The 26947-nt window shown below is 38.6% G+C and overlaps 5 protein-coding genes across 10 annotated transcripts; 3 read left to right on the top strand and 2 right to left on the bottom strand.

The window, feature by feature from the left end:
* Nucleotides 1-91: 91 nt before the first annotated feature.
* On the top strand, nt 92-17433 carry LOC124406069 (SUN domain-containing ossification factor). Of its 2 annotated transcripts, XM_046881412.1 has the most exons (7): nt 92-532; nt 941-1151; nt 2040-2164; nt 11173-11783; nt 12463-13955; nt 14038-14397; nt 14537-17433. In XM_046881412.1, exons 1-7 carry the CDS (start codon nt 474-476, stop codon nt 15896-15898), a joined length of 4221 nt encoding a protein of 1406 aa, XP_046737368.1. In that variant the 5' UTR covers nt 92-473; the 3' UTR covers nt 15899-17433. The 2 variants fall into 2 exon arrangements, with proteins under 2 accessions (XP_046737368.1, XP_046737369.1); XM_046881413.1 differs by lacking the exons at nt 92-532; nt 941-1151; nt 2040-2164 and adding an exon at nt 10848-10995.
* Nucleotides 8527-10358, bottom strand: LOC124406071. Its single transcript, XM_046881415.1, has 3 exons — nt 9641-10358; nt 9321-9491; nt 8527-8942 (listed from the first exon to the last, which is right to left on the bottom strand). The coding sequence occupies exons 1-3, from the start codon at nt 9728-9730 to the stop codon at nt 8739-8741; spliced, it is 465 nt and encodes a 154-aa protein (XP_046737371.1). The 5' UTR covers nt 9731-10358; the 3' UTR covers nt 8527-8738.
* Nucleotides 17434-18723: 1290 nt separating the features above from the next.
* LOC124405739 (elongator complex protein 3) lies at nt 18724-23473 on the top strand. 3 transcript variants are annotated; one of them, XM_046880899.1, is made up of 10 exons: nt 18724-18879; nt 18955-19196; nt 19277-19480; nt 19568-19821; nt 19910-20099; nt 20185-20402; nt 20522-20782; nt 20881-21062; nt 21197-21342; nt 22478-23473. In XM_046880899.1, exons 1-9 carry the CDS (start codon nt 18861-18863, stop codon nt 21301-21303), a joined length of 1677 nt encoding a protein of 558 aa, XP_046736855.1. In that variant the 5' UTR covers nt 18724-18860; the 3' UTR covers nt 21304-21342; nt 22478-23473. The 3 variants fall into 3 exon arrangements, with proteins under 3 accessions (XP_046736855.1, XP_046736856.1, XP_046736854.1); XM_046880900.1 differs by lacking the exon at nt 21197-21342; XM_046880898.1 differs by lacking the exon at nt 22478-23473 and having other exon boundaries at nt 21197-21464.
* On the bottom strand, nt 21088-24001 carry LOC124405743 (solute carrier family 17 member 9). Its single transcript, XM_046880911.1, has 8 exons — nt 23714-24001; nt 23287-23633; nt 23042-23215; nt 22511-22643; nt 22253-22349; nt 22005-22170; nt 21695-21853; nt 21088-21613 (listed from the first exon to the last, which is right to left on the bottom strand). The coding sequence occupies exons 1-8, from the start codon at nt 23800-23802 to the stop codon at nt 21474-21476; spliced, it is 1305 nt and encodes a 434-aa protein (XP_046736867.1). The 5' UTR covers nt 23803-24001; the 3' UTR covers nt 21088-21473.
* A 106-nt stretch (nt 24002-24107) lies between these two features.
* Nucleotides 24108-26947, top strand: LOC124405742 (protein O-glucosyltransferase 2-like). 3 transcript variants are annotated; one of them, XM_046880909.1, is made up of 8 exons: nt 24108-24520; nt 24663-24893; nt 24963-25174; nt 25250-25461; nt 25535-25779; nt 25885-26122; nt 26218-26517; nt 26598-26947. In XM_046880909.1, the coding sequence occupies exons 2-8, from the start codon at nt 24712-24714 to the stop codon at nt 26718-26720; spliced, it is 1512 nt and encodes a 503-aa protein (XP_046736865.1). In that variant the 5' UTR covers nt 24108-24520; nt 24663-24711; the 3' UTR covers nt 26721-26947. The 3 variants fall into 3 exon arrangements, with proteins under 3 accessions (XP_046736865.1, XP_046736866.1, XP_046736864.1); XM_046880908.1 differs by lacking the exon at nt 24108-24520 and having other exon boundaries at nt 24590-24893; XM_046880910.1 differs by lacking the exons at nt 24108-24520; nt 26598-26947 and having other exon boundaries at nt 24587-24893; nt 26249-26512.

Below are 26947 nucleotides of genomic sequence, written 5' to 3'. Positions count from 1 at the left end.
GTAATATGTCCGGTTCTCCACGTCACGCCGACTTCCAATCTTGTAACTTTTTAGTCATGGGCGCAACAGTGATTCAGGCTCTTCCCTGAAGTTGGTTGAAAAACGCAGCAAGCGTGCGCGCATTGCGTCAGCTGATTTGATCTGGTGAAAATTAATTCTCAAAAAATGTATAAATTTCGGTCGTCACAGAGCCGTTATAAAAAACATTCATTCAAATTGGGACGGTAAGGTCGAGTCGAGTCTCCCACGGCAAAGCGAGTGCTTCGGTGACAAAGGAAAAGTGGACTAAAATATATGTAATTTACTGACTTGTGGTGATTTAATTCCATACTACCGGAAGTTTTTTAGTACACGTCAGGTTTCCGAAAATGGTTGTAAATACGTTGGCTCTGATTTCAAAACTCGTGCGCGAGCAGTGAATTTAAAATAAAAACAAAGAAATCGGACCTGGGGGTCATGACAACTGACTTAAAATGAAGCCAACGCTTTCGTGTATTTATTCTATTCTGCTTCTCACGTCCGTCGTATCCAGGTAAATATATTTACACCTATATTCGTTATTCCCATGTTGACATTCTTCAATAACTATAAGGTCAGTTTCATGAAACATTCACCCTATTACAGAAATCGACTATTTCTCATCACAAATGAATTGCATACCTTAAATTTGAGCTAAATTTGAGTCGTGCTTGTTTTTCGGTTTTTTCCCTGTGTTCTAGAATCTTCAACGACCACTATCACCACTTCTCTGATACTTATAGATAGATTATCTCCACAAGGAAATGTCATTAAGCAATACTACGTAAGCGCTGATATTGTGCTTGTAAAATGTTAACGTTGCTTCATGATCCGAACAGTTTCGTATAAGACGACTAACTCGACACTTTTTCTTTATAAACAGCATTTTATTTTCCCTTCCAACCAGTTTCCATTGTTTCAGCGCACTTTTGTTCATAATCGTTGCTTCCGAAGGGACAAAAGGAACAAAGAATACTTATGGCAATCGCAATAAGGGAAGTTCCGGAGTTTCTGCTAACACTACCATTAACGTCAGTGGTGGAGATGATTTTGATTCGCATGTCACATTCCCAAGTCCAATTGGAGGTCAGAAGGGAACGCAAAGAAACATCGACGATTTGGAAAATATTGTGGTATGGTTTGATTTATAACCAAAATAAATATAGTAAATAGAATAGTAAATAACCAAATTTCTGAAAACATGTGCATTATAAAACATTGTTAAACGTTGCTGCAAGACTTGCTCTCGATTTATGCCAAATAGTATTCTAACCGTGCTTCTGTAGCACACATAAAACGTTGTCTAATTAAACTTACGACCTTACCAACTGCTTAACGACTTGAACAGCACTATCCGCATAGACGTTGATCATCAAGCATCAGCCTTTGTCAATATGATGACTAATCGTGACATGGCGAGAAAAGATTTACAAGTAAAGATACTTGTCAACTGACCTCTGTATTTTAAATAGACGCACGAGGTAACTTTTAACAGTTTTGTTAGTTTGGAAATACAGCTATTGCAAATTCTTATTCATTCTTTGCTCCATTTTCTTACCAATCAAGCTGATTTACACATCAATAAGATTGAGATAAGCTGTATAAATCTCCAAGATACATGGTTGGAATGCTCAGCTTTTTTGTACGATTCAACTGGATGCATGACCCCACCAGACAATTGGACATGCGTCATTCTAATCTGTGTCAATGTCAGCTGACACGTAAATGTGGCTAAATATAATTATATAGTGGCGGCTGAAATGCAATTCATATATCACGTATCAAACATTTGGAAAAATATTTTCGTCACTTATCGGTTAAGAATATTGTTGTGCTTGGCAGATGTCCTGAAAATTTCCGCTTCTACAGTGTTTAAAACAGTCTTACAGTTGCCAAATTATTTGCAGTAGTATCAACGTACAATAAAAATCCACAGAAGTTTGAATATCTTCTAATCAAGTGTTCAATGTTTCATCTATTTACGTTCTTGTTTGTTAAAAATTTCTTGCCCGTATTTGCAGAGAGAAGCGGAAGATGCAGTGCCTCACCCTAACCCACCCATAAATGGTGAAAAAACAGCAAAGGAGCTTCCTGAGCTAGATCTATTCGGCGAGGTTTTAACTCAACAGCCAAATCTATCTCAAGGGTATGTTTTATTATTATACGGTCCTTGACTGTTTCTGAAATTGCGAACTTCACAGAGTTGGGTTCATGTACCTACGTTCAACTTAAATTTTTAAAGTAAAACCGTTTGACCATGGCCGAAACTTGTATTTTTAGCTGGTTTTTCGTGTACAAAAATGTATAGTCGAAATGTCAAAAATACTTCTCTGCAAAATTTTTTTAGTTACTTATTTTTGACAGACTTATGAGACGCAGAGCGATATTATAAGACCCGAAAAGTAAGCTCTCAAATAAGTATCATTCTACTCGTAAATGAATGATTACTTTCGTGCTAGCTTCCCCGTTCCATATCTGTTTCACATCTGTGACTCGATACTTGAGATTCGATTCCACAAGGGCAAGGCTTCGCTTTAGATATTAGGTATGTGTATACGATTTACATACCCAATATAAAGAGTGAAACTGAGGTCTAGCTTAGCCATTCATGGCTCAAGTTGCCCAGTTTTGTGTATACGTCGCGGCCTCATGCATCACACGTATGTACATGTGCGTACCCTAGGATACCTAATACGCCTATTTCAGATCTAACCAGATCTGGATTAGCCTCGATCCAGCCTTGTTCCTTAACGAGAAATTCGCCCGGTGTCACGTTCCGGAAAGGTGTGCATTATATGTTTCAGAGCTCTCGGCGCTCGTTACCGTATAGGATTTCCTATAGCAACATACGTCGCAATTAAATTTACTCTACACAGAGCAGAGACGCGTGAATATCTCCAACGATAGGCAGATAAGATGGTTGTTCGTTCGAAGCTGCTTATTTTGGCAGCTTGCCCAAGATGCTGTAACCGCAGATACATAGCGCTGTTTTTTTTTTCTCTTCGCCTCAGTTTTTCTCGCGTGTTTTTCATTCGCCGATACTTTATCTCCACGTCAATAATCTCTACGCTCTCGCGGTTGTGACGAATTTCACACGTCGATAATTTTTGCGTCATACCACGTATTTATGTATACAAATGAATAATGCACAGTTGTTGAGAAAGCGAGAGAGAAAGAGGAAAAGAAAAAGACAGAGTTACATAACTGAATAACATGGGGAGTGTGATCGAATTTCAAAGACATTTGCTGTCGGGATTTTTTTCGTATTAATTAAATTTTGTAAATAAACTAATTGAAGTTCCAATTACGCAATGATGGGTTTTTCGGATTTTTGTTTATATCGCTAGTTTTATCTGACAACTGGATTATACCGCACGTGTTCGAGTTATTTCGGTCTATCTAATCGTTTCTCATAAATCACAACTCGGGTTTTTCAAAGAAATGTTGACGAAAAAATGAACACGTGAAGAAGACAAATAATTGATCCATGTTTCCTACATCTTCGTTATTTCGATGATTTGCTTGGGTTACAGAGGAGTGATGAAAATCTTAACCAGTAAGCATGTAGCAGTATGAAAAATTGTCTAAGAATTTTGGGAATTCAAAAGCCGATATTGATTTACACCGGAAACGCCCTTTCCTGATTATATCATGCCCAATCGTGTTGCGTGTCTCGCGGTTTCAACCGTGACCTAGACCGCAGGGCTTCACCCTGGAATGTTCAGCGATCTCTTTTCCGCATGCTCTGCTCTCTCGGTCAATACTTGACCAGGCGCAAACTGAAGTAAAGTAAATCTTATTATCAAGGATTGTCAGTGATTACAGTTTTCGAATATACAAATCTATATACATATAGTTGAAGTCGTTAGCTCCGCACGCAACTATCATACACCCACCATGCTTCATGCACGTATCAAGTACAGTATACGCATACGCTTAAGTCACATTTATGCCGGCTGTGTGTTATCAGCAGCGGATATTGGCGCTATCTACAATTGTCGCTCTATCGCTCATTATGATACGATTGTATTGCGCCTACTACCGATGAGTTGATGTGCAATTTGACTATCAAACATCGCGGCTTCCTTCCGCCCTACTCCATATTCCTTCATGCGATATACTGTACAATATTATACACATAGTCTCTCTTGTCTTATCTCCCGGTTCGCTCCTCGACCGAAACCTCACTCGTAATTTGTCGCCGAGAATATTCACGCTCATTCTACGGTACTAGATATGCCGAATTGCCCCTCGGCATCAGCCGAGGAGTTATCAGTTGACCTTGTTTTGATCAGCTTGTCTGTCACATTCTTCCTCGAACAAAATACCTAGGATACGTTGTAATCATTCAGTCAGGCGAACTTTGCGTTCTGAACACGAAATCGAACGATAGTTTTTTTTCCTTAACGCAGCTTGGCGACGGGTTGAAGAGAAAAATGAATTGTTTAACGTACCGAAATTTTTTTACGCAGAAAAAAACATTTTGCAATACCACAAGGACAGTACGGGACAAGATCAAACTGTAATTTGTTACATGTATACAATATTTGTATTTAATTAATGATAGACGTTACACCAATTTTGTATTGTTCTTCTGGTACAATTTATTCTAGTATTGTCGTCAATTTATTCAGCTTATTCTTCGGAATGAAATCATTACTGTGCAAGTTAGTAACCGGGAAAAAATCAGTAATCTGGTATTATCATGCACCTGGGTAGATCAGGGAGTTCTAAACCATATATTCTATAGCCCTGTTGGCATTTCTACATATGTATTGTAACACTTTTGGGTGTCACAGAAATAAATCGGGTTCGTTGAGCAACAAAGAAGTGACCAAGACTGACAAAAATTAACAGATGGGGAAAATGCCTTTAATAGCCATACGTGTTTTCGTTTTAAAATCTGAAATGGGAATGTTTTTACAATAATTTTGATTGACGCAGCAACCTTATTTATTTTATATCATATGAAAGCTTTTATACTTTGTCTGGATACTGGATCATTAGAAAGGAGAGCAAAACTGGTGATTTCACCCTTTGTAACAATATATATACATGTACATATATACATGCTGTGTCCCATTTATGTTTGCGGCTTTCAATCCCTATAAGCATCCGCGTCGCAGATAGTATAATAACTTTTGAATAAAATTTATTCGAGAAAGTATCCTCGTTAAACTTATATTTCTAATATAATTCCCAGTGCAACAGCGGATCAATCGTTAAACCAGTCCTTCCGGGTGCAGTTCGCAGGTTGATCGTTTCTCTCCTGGTGATTGAATTATTGCTTCATGTGAAATCGGCAATTCTAGTACACACAGAAATCTCTGTGCAAGCTGCAGAATTCTAAATTGACGTTTGTCGAGCATTCTTCATTCTTCCTAGTTGCTTTATTTTTCTTTCTAATTCCAAGTGTACGTCCCGGTACCATGCGAATCTCTTGCATTACAGTCAACTTTTAACTCCAGTCGATACCAGTGAGTCACCAAATGATACAGAGGGTCGTGGCCTGTTCAATGAAACTCCACGTGGTGGCATTGATCGACGTCAAGTTGTGTCGCGTTTCTAATGTATCTGCAATATCGCCAAAGGTCGCTCATGCTTTTCTACCCAGGCGAGATGGCAAAATGGTACTTTACATCGCGGCATAATGCAGTCTATGCAGTCGTTTAATTGGCACGTGCACCTGTCCGTCTGGAGAGACGCCTCCGCGCCTTTTAGAACCAGGGAGAGAGATAGATAGAGAGAGAGAGACAGTGTGTGTGTGTATGTATGTGTGTGTGTGTGTGTGGTGGAGAATGAGAGAAGGAGAGGAGTGGCGCCGGATACGGGTGGGAGGCAACGGTCCCAGAATCGAAGCTCTGATAGTTGCAACTCGTCGACGCCGCGCCGGGCGTCGATACGCGCCGCGACGCCCTGCCGGGGATTCTTCTCACGCTTTTTCGCGTACAACATTTAAACAGCTCTTTCTTCGTCTTGTTTTACTTGGACCTTTATATATATATGTATATATAACAAACACACTCACACACATATATATGTATATACTTGTTTTATCATTGTCATTATTATGCCGCTGTATACCCACCACCTTCTCGGCCTAAAGTTACCATTCAATACTCCGCTAAATGCGAGGCAACTTGTTGACGAGGAATACTTACCGTCGACGATAAGTCGGTGCAGAGATGATTTTTTAAGTGCATCATTATTATCGCGAGTTGTAATATTATACTTGTATGCGTAATGTACTCAGGTACTTGCGACGTGTGTTACAGTATACGTCGTACATAAACGTCATTCATACTAACTCTTCGGCGGTATAATCTCGTGACTGATTTTGTGCAACGATCCTGAAGTCACGCCACGTGCCGGTTTACGGATATCCATTCAAATTTACTTTTCCTTACGATCGCAGAGTGCTGTAAAATTTATCGTTTCATGTTGTTCACGGTTGGACAGAGTATTGTTACTATCATTTTATATACGGCTACGGAGTGTGTAAAATGTTATGTGAATATTGGAGCTATGTGCGAATTGATAGGTGCTTCGTAAAATTAAATATTTCTCCAGGAGTTGGAACTTGCAGCTTCTTTGAGTTGCATTTCGACTGGTTTTCCTCGTTCGGAAATTGAAATAAACATAATAAATGAATTAATACGCGAGAGATATTCAGGTATCCAGTGTTGATTGCTGTGGCTGGTGAATGTGAATTTAACGGCTGAAAGAATTTTTTTGCTACACAACTGTTGTAATGTATTAAGTAAATTTGAACATTTATTTGTTCAGTTATGTAATGTTTCAGCTGCAATTCGCATTTGTAATAACATAATTATTGTTTTACTAAGGTCGATTTGTCGTTCGTTTACATAAAATTTAAACAATTACATTTGCCTTATCGGTATCGTAGTATAATAGCATTGATAGTCTATACTCCTAAGTATACAAGATCGTCCACATGGAACTGTTTTTCGATAACTAGGAAAATTTTTCAACCAACCCCTACGTATTACGTCAGCGGAATCCGTGTTCTAGATATCTTTGTGGTAAGTTGAAATACTGCAACTGTAAAAGTGTAGGGCGTCTCGTATTTCAATGCGAAATAAAATTATTTGTTCGAAAATAACGATTTTTTTACGTCTCTTTTTCATATAAAATAATGAGAAGGAGAGCGATCGTGAATATTGGAGCGCAAAGAATGTTTCTTATTACAAGTCATCGGAAAATTTTATAAAATCCAAACTTTCAAGTTTATAAACCGTGTCACAACTTTCAAATCCGAATTTTGCAAATAAACCTCATCTCGCTTGATGAAAAACGATATAACATAAGTACAATGTTGATATAATTTGACGAAAAGGAAAGAAAGCTTGCCATATGCTTCCTCAAAATTGCCCGTTTTAAGGTAGTAAAGAACTGCCACAGTTGCGTGCGTGTATTGATTGTGCAAATTTATTCGTTGCACATGAGACGAGAGAGAAGGAAAGAAGGAAACTGCAGCGGTCCAACGATCTGTTTCAACTTTAAAAATTTTGAAAACAATTTTTCACTAAGTACCGGTTCACTTCGAAGGAACGGCTGTTAGCAACGCGAGGTTAGAGGAGGACTTGAGCCGTCGGGAGTTCTAATATTAGGTTGTCCCACAGCGCGATGTCAACGGTTAAACAGCGCGTAGTTGACGTTCATTTAGTAGGATCGATTTGAATATGGTCAAACATGAATTTACTTTACTTGCGGGGATAACTCAAGAATGAAAAATTGCAATAGGTTTGAGGGGGTGCCCTAGTCGTCTCTTTTAACGCAACAATGTTTTAAGAGGGATTTTGCTCAGAATCGCATGTAGAATGGGGCTGTTATGTCCTTCTTTGCGTTTGAGATACGTGTACTTGGATCTTCCAGATATAAATGACAACGTCGAAATCGACCAGGGCACCCCCTTAAGAAAGAAAAACAAAAACAAAAAATGCAAAGCCAAAATTTTTTGTCACCGTTGTAAAATTGTTTACGTCAACCGTGTTCATGTATACATTATCTAGTATCGTTCACATTGTTTTACGTAGGTATATACAAATTTGCCGCGATGACTACTGTTTTTGAACAAAGATTCCGCCGTCTGACTAGTGCGACGTTCATACTACTTAAATTACACATATCGGACTTTGCGACGTGTATAAACGGTACACTGTAAGCTCACAATCAGATAACCCGTACACGTTACACTGTAGATATTACAATATGTGCATACACACCGTCTATGTGTATTTAAGTTCTTTCCTGCGTCATACGCATGTATAATACGATTGGGTTTACGATGAAGTCAGTTTATTAAAAATTGAATTGAGTACACTGAGTATCATATTATACGTATATTAGTACATACAATGGTAAACTTGGGCGGTTAGAATATACAGGACGTGTAAAATGTACATTATACGTACATTCCTTTGTCACAATTATCATTATTGTTGGGAAATATAGTACGCGTGTATGACGTTGCGACCTTATTTTTTCCGAATCGGGCCTTACGCAATACGTAAATAGAGACTCTTTAACACGAAAGGAAACCGTTCTTCTCGTCATGTATGTAACGTGTGCAGTAGGTACGTATGTTTTCCCGTGTTCCAGGTGTTACGCAATGATCCCGCGGTTAATCCGTTACAGAGCGCATTTCGGTTCGCAGTCGAAGCAGAGCGCCGAGCTCGTTTTTAGTCGCTTTTCATACCTTACTCGTATTTTTTCGTTACGACAGCCTCGATCAGAAATACGACCGATGCCAGTAACGCGAAGACCCCGCTGGCGACCATCTGATTAGAGTATTGCTCCCAGTATCTGACTGTAATGTTTTTCTGCAATTTACTCCAGTCGTAGATGAGCACAATGCCGGAAGCGCAGCAGAGAATCGCGCCCACCACGGCAAATATAATCGACTGTAACAACACGAGACAACATACAGTTATATTATTTCATTACGATTGAAAGATTTCAAATGGTGAAAAGGACACCAAAGCTGTTGAATTATTGTATTTTTCTGCGTCTTAATATGTGTATATCGGGTTGATGTAAATTCAATCAGATATCTGATTGAAATCTGATTGAACCATCTGATTTCAGATTATGTGCTTTCAAAATTGTGGGAAAAGATATTAGCGTATTACAATTTTAAGGGACGCCGAAATGCGGAAGTGTACAGGATTTCCCGTGATATCATTTCCCAGATTTGACAGTTTAACAAAATCAAGGACTTTAATATTCGAAGCGAAACTTTGACGAATAGTAACTCGGGAAAACAACGAAGGTCGGCTCACCATCCTCTTTGGCTGACGTTCACCAAGCAGATAGCACAGAATGATGATTGCGTTTATCAAAATGTAACCGCACATCGAAACCTGAGTAAGTCCAACGTGGTTCACGTCCGGCTTCATTCGGAGATTGTTGAATGGATCTACTATCAACCCTACCGCGATGACGCAGAGGATCTGTAAAGCAAAAATTTGCGGGATAATTACCTTCTAAATAATTATTTGATTCAATACGTATGTTCCATTTCCTCGATTCGTTCTTCTACGTTAATGTTTAATGTATATAAGTACAGTGACAAATAATTCCTTGTACGTGTTCCACTTACGAGTTCGATTACTTTGCAGAAAAATGGCGCTTCGCTAACGAAATTTTTTATCCGTGATCTCACGTTGGATCTGACACCTTTGTCCGACATGTTTCTTTATTTCCACAGTCCTAGTATTTTCTTGTTCAGAAGACCTTCCGCCGTTGCTGGTTCTGCACTGAATTTGGTCTGTGCTTTTAACCGTTTCAATAAATCCCCACTGTTGTTCTTTACGGGGAACGGGATGACGTAATCCATTATATTCATCAGGATCTTCTCTTAATGCTTGTTCTCAACTAGACAGTTCCAAGTCTTTTGACATTTGTCTATCTTGCGTTTCGCACTGCTATGCTGCTGGAGATCGCGAGCTCGTTGTCAGTTGTGAAAAGTTGTTCTACCCCATTCTTTGCGTCCATAACATGAGAACCACCGCATACAAACACACCTACGTTAATCTTCATCGCCACTCGGGCAATATGCGTATATTCACATAGTTGTAATAACAAGCAATTTCAATTCTCGGCAATGTCACCGTGTAACCCATCCTTCAATCTGAATTTCTTCTCGAGTCTTACATATTCCTCCACGAGTTGAAATGCAGAATTGGTGGTAATAGAACGTGGGATTTTCTTATCGCTTCGTTTAATTGCTGCAGATGAGGCTCAATTAACGAACGACTAAAGTACGGGAGACCTAATGCAGTATGGCAGCTTTTAAAGTATCCAATCGATTTCTGTTTTCTATTCTATTTTCTAATTCGCAGGGATTCTTCTAATTACCTGTAGGTTTTACAATGCGCCAATTACAGCATCACTTTTATTGCTAATGCGATTTAAAATGATGGAATTCCATGGACGATTCATCACATGAATTTATTTTTTTCTACTAATTTTTTTTTCAGAGTTTTGCTTCTGTTGGTTCGTTTCGTTACGAATGATTCGTAAGTGCGGAAATAAAATTCATGCCTGTTAGTACCGAGTTTTTCTGTACAGGTGAAAGAGCGTTTGTCTAATAAATCGTCGACTTAAATCTCATAACGTGAACAATGAATGTTTAATAAATCTTAGTGGAAGTAACCTGAAGTTTGTGCGAAAATATGCAACATTGCAGTGAATCAGTCGTGACTTGCCTACGTGGCGAGACAGCCCTGTCAACGGCAGATGAATGACAAAAAAATGAGAAAGATACTTGAAAGAACGATAAAATGATTTAAAAATTTAATAATTAGCGGGCTGCAGAGTTATGGCTAAAAAGAGTTCTTCCCCGTGTCCTATGAGGTGGGCCGAGGATTCTACAGGACAATTACTACATGCGGCTGTACTTTATCTCGGAGTTGTTGTCGTACTGTGGTGTTTTCCTGCCAGACTGAACAATCGGTGAGAATCCTCGAGGTGCATTTGTCGTTAACGTTTAGATACGACGCCGTATTTTTTTCCAGCCTTGCCATGAACACTTGGCCGATAAGCAGAAATCGAATGGAAATGAAAATTACTGTTTTTTACAAGGTTTTCTTCAGACATATATTCAAAACGGATGTCCACTTTTATTTCTAGCATTCCCGAAGCTGACCAGGCGGTGGTCCTCACGTTGGTGGATACCGCAGCCGCCGAACTTCAGAGCTTAACCGAACCAAGGATATCGTTGGATAAACTGGGAAATAAATCAGTTGTCAATAACCTGAGCCTCGCCCTGGGCAACTCTGCGAGAGTATCGGAACCAACTGAGCTATCATCATCGTCGGAACTTCCAACATCGACGAATTTGAAAACAGATAAAAGCTTGGAAATATTACAAAATCTGACCACGAATGGAGAAGAGCAACCGGTAGAGCACGGAGACAAACTGACGGGTGAACAAATCGTCTCTGACGAGAACGACACTCTCGACGTGGTAATCGTAAGGGCGGATCAAAGCACCGGCAAGGGCGGTGAAGAAGAGGTGATAGTATCTGCGGAGGAATCACTAGGTACGGAAGATAGAATTGAAAACACCTCGGAGCTCCCGGAAAATGAGGCCAGGGTGAGACTGAGTGGCGGCTCCGCCGAGGACGCAAGTGTTATGCTCGATGTTTTGGTTACCGCAACGGGGACCGATCCTCACGAAGATATACCATCGTTCAGCGAATGGGCACAAAAGAGACTCGAGGAAGCCGAGAAGAAAAAATGTAAATTTTATACGATTCATATACCCAGTTTTTTCAGTCAAGTACTTCAGTTCAATAATCGTGTATCTGAGTTTTATTCTTAATTTCATGTTATTGTGGCATAGTATCAAGTATTTGAACAGATGGGATCAGCTTAGTTAATTTTTACCTTCAAGGTCTCATTCAGAAATTGCATTTGATTTCGACATGGTAAAGTGAAGTATTATTTTAATGGATTAAATTGCCAACTCAAATGCCATGGAAAATTGATTTCCGAAAAAGTACTTTTATAAAATTATATTTACCTGTGCTTTTAAAAGTTGACTGCTCTGAAATATGTCGTTTTCCAGAAGAAAATCAGGGTAAAGTGAATTCACTTAATATTTGACAGTAGTTTGGATTCATACCTAGGATAATAAAAATCACTTCAATCATTGGTTTTTAACTGATATATTATATAAACCAGAAGAATGTAGAATGAGTATACGAAAATATCCCAAGCACGATACCATGGTAGCATGAGTCAGAGCTGACTGTATGGTACTTGTTAACAAACAAAATTTGTTTGAACAAATGTAACCTACATACCCACATCTGATCCGAACCTTGTACTACATAATATTTAATCCTCGTATGTATGGTTTTCTATGCTTCATTTTGCTTAATTTGATGATTCAGAGTATAAATATTTATTTTCCAGCGCACCCTAATGCTTCTTCCCAAAACCCTGGAGGTCCTGGAGGACGAGGAATAGGAAGTACAAAAGTCAGATCCAAAAACTACGCGTCACCGGATTGTGGAGCAAAAATCGTTGCGGTTAATCCAGAGGCAGGCAGTGCAAGCAGCGTTTTGAGTTCATCGAGGGATGAGTACATGCTCAACACCTGCACATCTCGTGTATGGTTTGTAGTTGAACTCTGTGAAGCTATACAAGCAGAGAAAATTGAGCTGGCTAACTTTGAACTGTTCAGTTCGTCACCCCGAGATTTTTCGGTGTTTGTCGGAGATCGTTTTCCGACCAGAGACTGGAGCGTAGTCGGTCAATTTGCAGCAAAAGATGAGCGCGACATTCAAAGCTTTGCTCTTCATCCCCGACTCTTTGGGAAGTTTATTAAAGTTGAGCTTCACTCTCATTATGGCTCAGAGCACTTCTGCCCTGTTTCTCTCTTTCGAGCCTATGGGACCAGTGAGTTTGAAGTCCTAGAAACTGAGAACCAAATACAAGAGTCCCTTGGGGCCGAGGATGATGACACCGAAGAAGAAGAGGAAATGCTGGATATTGACACTGGAGATCCTCCACGAAATTTATTTGGCAGTGCGCGAGATGCGGTCTTGAGCATTGTGAAAAAGGCCGCCGAAGTCCTTGTCAAATCAGGGAATACAGTGAACAATAATACCCAGATTCGCGCTGGCATTGAAGACACAATACTGCAAAATTCGCTCATTGCAGCATGCATGACGCCACGGTACACCGTCCTTTGCTACAATTGTACAGAAACAATGTTTGCTAAAGTCTTCCAACTAGTCAGCTGCAATGATCAATATCTTGATTTATTACTGCACAACAATTTTGTTAACAAAACTCTTCATCAGAGTGAGATCTGCCCTTTGCATGGCATCCAAGTCAAGGAAGTAAAAAATTCTGATGACTTGGCGTTAACGAAAAACGAACCAGCAGCTAGATTCGTTACCTCGTTGTTTCCTCCCCAATATCCACTTGCTCTATGCAATGTTCTTGCGGCCAGAGAGAGCAGGGTTATCGTGAACAACAGTTACTATGTAACCGGGAACAATTCTGAGGGTGCTGCGGCTCTTGAAGATGCTTTGCTTGTCCCACCACAGGGATTGCTCTCAAGCTGTGAAGGTTCGCCTTCTTCAGCAAGTTCGCAATCCAGCTTCTGTGTATCGGATATTAGTTCCTCAGCTTGCAAAACAGCTGCTACATTTGAACAGCAGAGTCCTGGTATCGAACCCTCTACACCACTGCCAAACGATGTTGCACCCTCAACAGAAAATCTTGGTTCACTAATTAGGCCGACTAAAACCATTACTAAGGATGATGGCTCAAACAAGGAACCGGTCTCTTCTCCCTTACTTGAACCCAGCCAAAAATCCGCTGAAGAATCCACATTTTTTGAGCCTCCCATGACTGCTTCTGTAGTCCCCAATCATCAAGCTACTATTGCTGATAAGGTGCGATATTGAGAATGAAGTAATGGAGCAATTTGTTATGTTGATGTTTGAAGGTTGTTTCGTCATTATTATGTCTTTTCAGATCTCCGAGGACCCTGGGATTCAAGGCACAGCATTTGAAACAGCCCCTCACACACTAACTGCAACTTCACCAGTAGAAACGAACACTGAGTCTGGCGATATTTCGGGAGACACAGAATCGGGTGAAGCGATACTTTCAGAAACTGACACAGAAACTGAGGCCGACCGCGATCATGAAATAAAAATATCGCCACAAGATCAACTCAGTCTGGACACACTATTATCTGACCTCAAGGACCTCGACACTGACTCAGCTGCACTTCAAAACAACCCGGCAGCTCCTAGTGCAACGCTATCTCAACCTACTCCCACACCCCAACAAAAGGAATCAGTCTTTTTGAGGCTCTCTAACAGAATAAAGGTTAGTTCTTGTTTATGAGCATTTCATTAATGATATTTTCACAAAAAAATGTGTTTTTTTTTTATTCTTTGCTAATCTTGGCATGGTTTAATAGAAACTTTTGTTCAAACTATTGATTTTCGTGACCAACGTTTTTCAGACCTTGGAGCGGAACATGTCGCTTAGTGGTCAATACCTTGAGGAACTTAGTAAAAGGTATAAGAAACAAGTAGAGGAAATGCAGCGTTCATTGGAACGTGCAATTGCAGCAATGGGTGAAGAGTCGCGACGTGCGGAGGAACGAGAAACGAAAAGACAAGGAGAGATAACGGATTTGAAGGAACAAGTTTCAACCTTGACTAGATCCCTTAGCACGCTTTTGAGCGATAGAGACAGCTGGCGGAGTAAATTCTCTATGATAGGCCAACATGTAGTCCTGATCTGTGTCGAAATCGTGATTGTTCTTATGGTGTTATCATATTGCCGGAGGACTGGAGATCTTGACGAGGACGTTGAGATATCTACTGAGTCCCAGGTAAGAAGGCGAAAAAGTGTCGGAGGAACTAACGAGTGCGTGACATCAAAGAAAACGAAAAAAAGACGTCCGAGCGAGATTGCATCCCACGTATCTGGCACGTATCATGAGCTTATGATCGAAGATTCTGCTGTGTCAAACGAAGTCAGGAAGAAGGAGAAAAGGCGAAAGCGAAAACGAGACTCTATCGGCAAAGGTTCAGTTGTGACTGTATCAAATTTTCCAACGATCAAACCCATCCGCAGGGAAAACTTCAACATTATACCTGGTGGTACCAATCTTCCTTCAAGACGAGCTTCATCTTCAGACGCGACAAAATTACCTGGAAAAGAGAATTTTGTGACTGCTGATGTTCAGCAGCGGCCGGAGTCTGCTCCAGAAACCTGTTTGGGTTGGTTCAGCGAACAAGAACAGCCCGAAAAGACTTCCGGATCTGTAGTTTCCAGGTGCACGGTTTCTGTTACGTCCACGGAGACGCCAAGAAGTCCTCAGCGTACTTATGATCCCCACAGCCACGGAATCGAAAATATTATAGAATCTCGGTCTCTGTCTGAAGTCATAAAACCAAAAAGCAACAGCCAAAAGGACTCTGAGCAAAAGATACTACTACCAGGAAAGCCTGAAGGCATTCTGAAAAATCGGCGACTTCCTGCACCTGCATTCATGAAGACTGCACTAGAGTCGAGAAGCAGAAGATTGTCAAGTAAAAAAAACTTGTTGATGGAACCCACGTTGCAACTTAAATCAGATAATTGGGAATGGTACTCGAAGAATTCCGGCAGCAGATCTAGTCAAGAGGATAGAGAATCGCCGATACCATCGGCGACGGTCCAAGTTGGAGGTGAAGGGATGAATGGGTCCTTGGCGAACAATCGAAAATATGAAGACAGCGATGACTTGGGAAGCATATGCGGGACGCCGACTTCTGGTTCAATAAAGGAAAAAAAAACATATGGCCTTAAGAAAATGGTAAAAAAACTTTTCTGATTAAACTGAATGGCGTCGCATGACGTACTAGAAGGCTATGTTGTTCATGTGTAGCAATTGAAAAGAAGACAAATTTTGAAATAACTGTTTGATGTGGCTAACTTAGACAGTTTATTAGTTTCACCCTCTAACTAAACTGCCAGTTAAACTTGAATACGAGTCCGTGGCCGATTGAGAATTACTTTCGAAAATTAGCTGTGAATAGCTTGATTAGACATTGATTGAAATACATCCATAGGTCATTTAGGTAGGTAGGTTATACAATTAATTATTACCGTTGTAATTTTTTGTGTGAGGCTTTGGAAGCTTATATGAAAGACAAATGATCGATGTTATCATAAGCAGATATCACGAATTCCACCAATCGAAAATTCATCGTTGTTGATTAAACGTTCAAATTATTTATCCACTTCGTTATCTTTTAGTGGTAATTAAAAGTGAACCAAGAAGCTTATTTTCTCCTATTGGAGTGTATCATTCTGTTCGTTATCGTATAAACTCCACAATTGTTGTTTATAACTACATGTATTGATACACTCTTACATACATATACATATATATATATAAAACATACCTCTAGTACCTATAAAGAGATCAAAGTCTTGACTAGTTGACGAAAATCAAAGAAGACAATGTTAAAATATTTATTGTCGGTAATTTACAAATATATGTCCTTATATTGTAGTAAAATAATGCACGCTGTGATATTGTAAGCTCTATTAAGTGCACAAGGAGAGATTCAAAGAAACTGAATGAAAATTACTTTGGCAAAATTGTACAAAGTGGAAATTGACAATTTAAGGAGGTTGGTTCCCCATAGCAACATAGTTGGCAATTGAAAGGAGTCATAAAGGATACTGATTGATATAGTCGATTGCTGTTATTCTACTAGATTTTGAGAACTTTGCTCTTTGGTTTTTCAAAAGATTGAGCTCGAGCATAACACATTATGCTTCAACGTAAATTTGCGATATGAGTCATTAGCGAGCATGTGCGCGAGCTGAAGACGAATATTGAAAATACACGCGGTAAAAGAGATTTTGCCTCCATGGTACTCACGATACTTTACCTGACCAAAATCTGGTTCACACTTTTTTTTTTACAGCGAAGTAAAAAAAAAAACAGCACTTTCCAATGTTAGGACGTAAAAGTTCACTGTTTTGGGTTCTCATGCTCTTTTTTTTTCGTACTATCGCAGAAACTATTACTTTACGTACACACCGTCGGTAAAAAAAAAAGCGTGAACATACTTGTAATACATCAGAATAATATTTTCAATCTAATACTTGAGGATAATCAACAGAAGCTTAAACAACGCCGTGAGCTTATTATTAACCCGTGAGTTACTATCCCTACTCTTCTAAGTGACTGCAAGGGCGACCAACCCCCATAATCTTTACTCATACACCTCCGAGTACTTAATTATTGCATTTAAAGACGATTATGATTGAGCAACGTTTCTGACCAAGTCAGATATATTTATTATTTGTACACGTTTGCGTAATAACGAATTGAATTTACATGACTTTAATAGTGTACAACTTGGTCACTCGTATTTATTATAGGAAATTGTGGTAAAATTTCATAGATATTAGCTATGTATCTAAAAATGTATAGAGCTGATGAGGTTCTGTCAGTTTAATACAATGCGCCATTTTAAATCCCGATCACCTTCCAATACAGGATGTAATAGGTGGCCCTGGCTCTACCTGTCATTCGGTTTTAAATATATTATTAATGAGGCGCTCAATTTTTTGAAGTTGCAGCTAAGAAACGTTGACATTAGCAGTGCATTGACAATACTGACGGACTAGATAATTCATATTTGTTTACCTTGTGTAACCAGCAGACACGTATCATGTGTAGTAACGAACTAGTCTTAGGGGTAAATTATTAACGTTCAATTAGTAAATAGTTAGATAAATGTAAATTATGTAAATAATGCGCTGTTAAATTGTCACGCGATTCCAAAACGTTTTCATCGTTAGATATTATTATTAATATTATATTTATTCCTTTTAATTTAATGTACTACTACATTATATCACACGCATAAAATATACATCATACATGAATACGTCTCATTACGTTGGTATTATATTTATAATACTCGACTGTTATCATTTGTGTTGAAAAGAACATTTTTACCAGACTCCTGATAACATTACCCTAGTACATACATACATTTCAACTTAGAGAATATACGCCGGTGTAAAGATAGGGAAATAAATTTGCCAAAAAATCAGTATGAAAGTATTGAAAACAGCAAAATTGATTACGTTATTACTCGGCAAGTAAATTCCCGTCGGTAGAAAGGTTTGTTAAATTTCGCTTATTAGAAACGTTATAAGACAAAGGCCTACATTGCCATATTGGTTCTACTCTGCACTCGTGCTTCGGCCGATTGTGTATCAGGTACATGTGTATTTTTCTCAACAAGAAATTTTAGTATTCTTGATCAGTACGGCTGGTACAATAATATGATATTGCATTACGTTTCTCAATACGCACGATTTTCTTCTAGCAATATGCGTTATGTAACTGGTGAGTAATTAAATTGGTAGTTACCATGAATTTCTCAAACAGTGATTTTTTAAAGGACGATAAAATACTTCCGATATTACCGAGAAATTCTAACTCCTACTTATCATGTTTGATTGATCTTCCGTTGATCTTTAGTCCGCGGACGTCTACTTGTATTACATAGCGAAGATTCAAAATCTGTCATGGCAAACTGACTGCGCATATTCAGAGCCGACACGCTTTCTGCGCACATGCAGGCACATGGTGTGACGTAGTGATATACGTAGAAGCTAGAATCTAGAATAGAAATGTATGCATAGTGGATCACGCATTGACACATGTTCGAACCTCAAAACTCTGCTCAGACTTGAAAGTTGTTTTTAACTACAAATACTTTAAACCTATTAATTAACACAAAGGTTCAAAACTCGAAAGAATCATGGTTAAGAAGCGTAAAGGTAAATAATTCTATTCCAAACCGCTCCACGTAACACCTTTGATTTATTTAACCTATCCGTCACATCTTGTTTCAGTCTACACAGAGACGAAAGAAGAACGGATGATGATGACAATTGGCGAAATAATACAAGAACTTTTGACAGCTCACGAAGAACGCCGGGACGTTGATCTCAATAAATTGAAAACGAGAATCTCTTCAAAATATGGCCTTGCATCGTCACCTAGGCTAGTTGACATAATTGCTGCTGTACCTTCGGATGCTAAGAAAATTCTGTTGCCAAAGCTTAAGGCCAAGCCAATTAGAACAGCAAGTGGTGTGAGTCCTACGTCTGCTGTCATTTACATATTTCGATTCAAACCAGTTATCGTCATCGTACTAACTGGGTATTTATTTAGATCGCAGTTGTTGCTGTTATGTGTAAACCACATAGATGCCCACATATCAACATGACTGGCAACATCTGTGTCTATTGTCCTGGTGGTCCAGACTCTGATTTCGAATATTCTACACAATCATATACTGGGTACGAGCCGACATCAATGAGAGCAATACGAGCTCGATATAATCCATTCTTGCAAACCAGACATCGTGTGGAACAAGTGAGTCTATGTAGGGTGTTCCCTACTTTGTTTTTCATCAGTGTCAATGGAAATGTAAATAATGATGCTATAAAAATCCTTTTACAGCTGAAGCAATTGGGCCACAGTGTTGACAAGGTAGAATTCATTGTGATGGGAGGGACGTTCATGTCCTTGCCAGAAGATTATAGAGATTATTTTATAAGGAATTTGCATGATGCTCTCTCAGGTCACGTAAGTGCCAATGTGGATGAAGCTGTGAAATACTCCGAGCGAAGTAGGACAAAGTGTATTGGAATCACCATAGAAACACGGCCTGATTACTGTCTCAAAAGACACCTTTCTGATATGCTTAAATATGGGTATGTACAAAGTTAGTCACCTCACCAGAAATCATTGAAAATTGTTTATAATTTTCATTACTATGACTTGTTTATTCATCTGCAACAGTTGTACCCGGCTTGAGATTGGTGTTCAATCTGTTTACGAAGATATTGCACGGGACACCAACAGAGGTCACACTGTGCGTGCAGTTTCTGAAAGCTTTCAGCTTTCCAAAGATGCGGGTTTCAAAGTTGTTGCACATATGATGCCTGATTTACCAAATGTCGACATAGAAAGAGATGTCGAACAGTTTATGGTACATTCATACATTAAAAAAAAAAACATCTAAGCAAATCCCAATTAAATTAAAGTCTCCCTGAATCACACCATTTGTCGTACAGGAATTTTTTGAAAACCCAGCATTTCGTGCAGATGGCCTCAAGATTTATCCCACACTTGTGATTCGTGGTACAGGGCTTTATGAGTTGTGGAAGACAGGAAGATACAAGAGCTATCCTCCTAGTACATTGATTGATCTTATTGCACGAATTCTGTCTCTAGTGCCTCCGTGGACTCGTGTTTACAGAGTGCAGCGAGATATTCCTATGCCCCTTGTCAGGTATTTTGAAAATTCACATGTTTTTTTATCAATCCATGCAAAAATTGGGAAAAAAGCATGTTTTACAAAAAAAATCCCCAACGTTTTGGCAATTGAAACTCTTATTCAATTCTTTTCAGCTCTGGCGTGGAGCATGGTAATCTTAGAGAGTTAGCCCTGGCCAGAATGAAAGATCTAGGTACGGATTGTAGAGATGTGAGGACTAGAGAAGTGGGAATTCAAGAAATACACCGTAAGGTTCGTCCTTATGAAGTTGAGCTTGTTCGTCGAGATTACGTTGCCAACAATGGTTGGGAAACCTTTCTGTCTTATGAAGACCCTACTCAAGACATTTTGGTCGGATTACTACGGCTCAGAAAATGCTCCAATGAAACTTTCAGGTGACATACCCATTGATTACTCACTTTTCAAGTCACATCATATCACAGTCATTAGTCAATATCAAATAATTTCTGGTTCCATATGTTCTGATATCCAGGCCTGAGTTAAAGGGGAAATGTTCAATAGTCCGAGAATTACACGTTTATGGAAGTGTAGTACCAGTTAATGCAAGAGATCCAACAAAATTCCAGCATCAAGGATTTGGTATGCTCTTGATGGAAGAGGCTGAACGTATTGCCTTAAAGGAACATCAATCTCATAAGATCGCAGTCATATCAGGTAAGATCAAAATCTTCATGAAGTATTAATTGACAGGTCATAATTTATTGTGATACATTGTCCCCTTAAAAAATATACAACACAAGACAACATTGAGCAAATCTTACATTAATGGATTTTAATTCATATCTCAGGTGTCGGAACTCGGAATTATTATAGAAAGATGGGATACGAATTGGATGGTCCATATATGTCTAAAATGCTGGTAGATCTCGGACATGATCCGATAAAGATGGACTAAAGATTACACTTCGTCACTCCAATTCTTTTGCAAATTTAGGTACGAATAAAGAATTACTTTGGCTGTTTGCATAAACTTTAGTCCTGTCAACAAATTGTGTGGACAACACAAATCGATTCTGTTGCACTTTTTAATTGTGATAAATCAATTGAGAGATGAAATTTGATTTATTATATTACGGCGTTTCCTGATCCAAATAACAAGTACACAATACATCCTAGAACATTAACTATTGAAGTTATCACAAATACAACTGACCAGCTGTGGGTAATTTCCAGTACATGACCAGCCATGTAAACTCCGAGAAATCCTGTAACGTTATCAGTTTTATGGACCCCAATTTAGTTAGAATAAGAACTTATTTGAATCATTTCATGAATGAGTAACTAACCAGGTATTGCACCAACAGTATTCATCAATCCAAAAACACTACCAGAATGTTTTGGTGCCAGGTCAGAAGGATTTACAGCAATAGCATTATTATGAAAGCCTGTACTGCCGATAATTAATGTGAGACATAATATTGCAGCTTGATAATTGGTCACGGAAGCTGTGAACAAAATTTTGCATCATTATAGAGTAACACCTCATGTACAAGGATTGCTCAGTTTATATTTAATATTTTCGCAATGGGAGTATATAGATTTTTGATTGATTAAAATACTGGTAAATATTAGCATATACCAATTTATTTTGTGTACCTAATATAAGTAGATTGACAGATTGTGCGACTAAACAAACTGTTTCAACGATTTTCCTCGTCACTGTAACAGAGTAGCCTGATTTAACCAGTTTTTCAGACACCGTTTTTGCTAGAAACGTGCAAGGCAGCAAAGACAACCATGGAACCATGTTCACAACCCATCCCTAGAATATAAATTAGGTACAATAAAATGGTTCTGAATTATTGATGAGGAACGAATATTCCAGTTGATCTCGCAATTCATACCTTAACCTCAGGAAATGTATCGTGAAAATATGTGGGCATCCACGAGAGTAGGACAAAGAAACAATTGTTTTGGCATGCGTGACCAAGTACGCAAGACCTAAGAACGAAAGAGTGTAAATTATAATCGTGTTAATGTGACATTAGTGTTCAATTTTTTGGAACAATTTTTATGGGCAACAATAATTTAGGTTTGTTGAAAAATGTGATACAACTGATTGCTTTAAGGTGAGCACAAAAAGATCTATGTACCATGATTACCAGAATGGAGGTTTAGAAAGTAGCTGCAACCAAGGCAGGGGAGTAATATTCGAAGATTTGTTAGAAGCAGCATTTTGCACGAGTGAGCAAGAATAGTAGCTTAATACTGCCGTCCACATCAAACCCAAACCACCTGTTTTTGTGTAAAAATTTTCATTAGTATATTCAAGCCAAGACCGTTTAGTGCACAATATGTATTAATGTGAGAAGTAACATAAGTATTAACGTTACATTATTCACAACTGTAACTGCAAAATTTGAAATCATTTACTGTAAAACCAACATTATTTTCGAAAGGGTTCATGTCATGCCAATTGCAACAAGAGCCACAATTGTCTGAACGACAAATATGTTGGTGAATGAAACATACGTCAATAATCCTTTGATTATTAGCTAAAAACAGTCTCTTGGCAATTCATTGGATGTATTTAACATCGTGAAGAAAAATTATTAGTCAATCTAATCAAATTGTTAAGCTACAAACAGATTCAATCGTTACAGGTCAAAAATGTACCACTGAAGTCTAATTACCTAAAACTTGGAAAACTTGTGCCCAATTGTAAGTCTCCAACAAATAGGAACCCAGAGATCCAGTAAGAAGAGTACCTAAAGCCGATCCTGATGTCAAGAGACTAAAAAATGAGGCTCTGTCTGGTTCGTGTAAACGCTGACTGGTCAAACTTATCATACTAGGAAAATGCATTCCTGTGAAAAATTAAAAACAGAATTGAATTGGTATTTCAATATTTAGCTAATTATTGAGAATGTGCCGTCACCTTGAAAGGCCCCGTTCAGCATGCGAACTGAAGCGACGAATTTGACTGATACCTCATTGTTGGAAAAAGTATTAATGATTTCTGGCATGAAGAGTGTAGTAAGTGACCAACCAACCGCGGCGAAGAATATCACTTTTTGACCACCAATTCGGTCACTGATGAATCCACTTGCAACTTGTGTTAAGGTGTAGCCCCAAAAAAAACTTGATAATATCGTCCCAGAGTCTGTTTTGGTCCAATGTTTTTCCTTGCTTATAGCAGGTATCAGCAGTGGCACGGACGTTCTTGTCGCGTACACTAAACATGTTCCGTACAACAAAGTGAAGAACCATTTTCGTCGCTCTTTTCTGCAGAGTCAAAATCGTATGATGTTAAATAAAAATTATTTAAAACTATGTTGTTTTAGTATGAATAACAGTGAAACTACCTGGACCAAAACAGATGCGTTTTGCACTCTGTCAACAGCTGGTTCATTGCTGTTACTGACTTTGATTCTTGAATGCTTGTTTTCTCCATGAAGGTTTGTGCAGCTTTTGACACGTACTCGGAAATTCGGGCTGCGATCTGAAGATGTTATCGGTTACCTGAGTACTAACCGTTTTCGCATATTTGGTAAGGTATATATTATTCCGTGGTAACACCACCACTTAACGCGTGGCGTCTCATTTTGATGTATCTTAAAATTAGGCGCGTGCGCCGCATCTCGAAATCCCCCTATGTAGTTGCATGATAATGCGCAGGCTCATCCCAACTCATATCTACGTACGCTACCTCCAGCTCAGGCCACAGTGCTGAAATCGCCACTTTCGATCTTACCTTCGATTTTCAACATGATTAAGAAATGCGTCGATAAATCGAGGACGGTTAAAGTCACGGTCAATGGGGTTTGAAATTAATTCATTGAGATAACAAAATGATCATCAAAAATTATTTATGAAAACACAATAATCATCAAACGAAAAATTCACAACTGCCACACCGTACATGACCGTAGCTGTCAAGTACAGTGACAGACGTCAAATTGTTCTTACCAAGGTTCCTACCACGGAGTAGTAATGGTCGGTGCCGGCCCGGGCAATTTTTCTACAGTTCAACAGTCAAGACGGCACAATGTATAAACAAAAATAGAAATCCATCCTTTGCAGGTTCACTATAATCTGACAACGGTATTCGAGTACCCAAGCGAATGCGCTCTTTTTAATTATATGTAAATAAATCTATAACCTAACTGTAGGTATGTATTTTGCATGCAAGAAAATTATTATTATTGCTCAATTAACGTTCAGATGAGCACTACACAGTAATAAAGAAATCGCTAACCACATATATGTTTTGCGATAAAAATATTTTTTTCTTTGTGTCCATTCATTACACAGAAGACGGAGTTCACGTTCAAGCACCCATCGTGTATAGGTTGACATCGCGATGAAGCTTTTTCATCTGATATTCTACTGCCTGTGCCAATACGTGATTTACGCGACGAATAATGTTGTTGACGAAATCATTCCTTCAAAAACTCTCGTCTGGGGTCCTGGGCTCCATCCTGACAAAATTGTGATGCGAGCTCGCTACATATTCTTACAACTGCGGGATCAAAATGAGAAGAAGTCAGTACAAAGATAAAAAGTCTGTGAATTTTTCCAGGTTGCACGTTTATGTCCAAACACTTTTTCTAGCTCATCAATATCTGCAGGAGAAGAAATTATATCTGCCCAGATACAAGGCAAAACTCTTGCTGGGAGCCCGTGTCATATTTGGAAACAAATTTTAGATCGTAAGGATGGGAGTTTTATCGTACGATACAAGCTTTACCAAACATGTGTGAATCTTCAAATTGTTATCAGGGTAAAGAACGAAGATGTGCCTGCTTCCCCATACTTTTTTGCCGGTAAAAATTCCCTTAAGCTTTTATCCAGTGAAGAGTCAAGCGCCACTTCACGCTCTCATACTCAAACATTTTTAGGCCCTGTGTACGAGGAAGAATGTTATTGCCCAAACCAGGATATAAATGATTGGTTAGAGAAAAATCAATGCCCGCAAAACTACAGCCAAATACAGGCAGATCTACAACCTTTTTTCAGCATAGATTTTGACACTCTTAGAAAAGATATTATCAAGAAGTTTGATCGCCCTTATAGCGTCAGTATATGTCATTATGTTATCAAACTAAACAAGGTGCGTATTATCTGGTCCAACTGAACTATCTGCTTTATTCAAATACTCACAATATTAAATTTTGGTGCCTCAGGTTTACAGACAATGCTATGGACAACATGTTGGCTTCAAGACATTTATGGATTCAATTTTATTGTCCTTGGCAAGAAAATTTGTCATGCCAGATATAGAGCTCTTTGTTAATCTGGGTGATTGGCCTCTAGTTTCAAACACTGAAAAAACTTACCCCATTTTCTCATGGTGTGGATCTGATGACTCCAAAGACATAGCTATGCCTTCTTACGACCTGACCGAATCAACTATAGAGAATATGGGAAGGTAGGACGGGAGATTTTTGAAATATTTTCTGTTTGTCCTTGAATTATGTCTCATCATCAGTTCAACAATTTGATCTTTTATTGAAAAATTGAATTTTAAATACAGAGTGATGCTAGACATGCTGTCTGTACAGGGCAATACAAAGTTGCCATGGGCTGCTAAGGTAGAAAAAGCGTTTTGGCGTGGTCGTGATTCTTGTCGAGAACGATTGGATTTGATAGATATAGCTCGAAAACATCCCGATTTGATAAATGCTTCTATTACAAATTTCTTCTTCTTCAAGAATGAAATTGATAAGTATGGACCAAGGCAAAATCACACTTCCTTTTTCAATTTTTTTGATGTAAGTCACAAGAATTTTTAGTCTTTGCAATCACTACATCACTGTTATTTGAATTGTTGATTCATCGCTAATTGGGTTATATTTCGAACTTTCAGTATAAATATCAATTGAATATCGATGGCTCAGTGGCAGCTTACAGATTCCCCTATCTCCTCGCTGGTGACTCCTTGGTATTCAAACAAGAATCAAAGTACTACGAATTTTTTTACAAGCAACTCCGGCCATATGAACATTATATTCCGATTAAAAAGGACCTGACAGATCTTGTAGAGAAAATAAGATGGGCAAAAAAACATGACAATATTGCATACAAAGTATCTCGTAATGGACAATTATTTACCAGAGATAATTTGATGCCATTAAATATATTTTGCTATCACGCTGTTTTGTTCAAGGTAACAGTGCATATTGCTTGTATTAAGATTGGATCACTTATCTTATTGTCACGTCTACATTCGTAATACTTGACCCTTAGGAATGGAGTAATCGGTTAAAAAGTAAAGTAATTCCACTGGCTGGTATGGAAGAGGTACCGCAACCTGAGAGTTCCTGTAAATGTCATCATATAAATGCAATGAGATCTAAAGAAGAGCTTTAAAAGTTTTATCATCTCAAAACATGGAATGTTCGTTAGGTATTTATTCAATATAAAAAGTATGTAGCAAAAAGTGCTTTATGAACTTGCCATCTAAAAAAGTTTTACCAAATTTTGATACGTAATGCAAAACTTTTGGACCTAACTTGTAAGAAGGTTTCACTTCAATATGGTTCGTATTCCAGCTTATTTTTAATTCAACATGAAATTTTTTTATCTCTCCAGATCAC

Source organism: Diprion similis, chromosome 4, assembly GCF_021155765.1.
Source record: "Diprion similis isolate iyDipSimi1 chromosome 4, iyDipSimi1.1, whole genome shotgun sequence".
In the NCBI taxonomy this organism is placed as follows: Eukaryota; Metazoa; Arthropoda; class Insecta; order Hymenoptera; family Diprionidae; genus Diprion; species Diprion similis.
The sequence above is the reverse complement of the archived record's forward strand: the minus strand, read 5'-3'. Positions and strand labels throughout refer to the sequence as shown.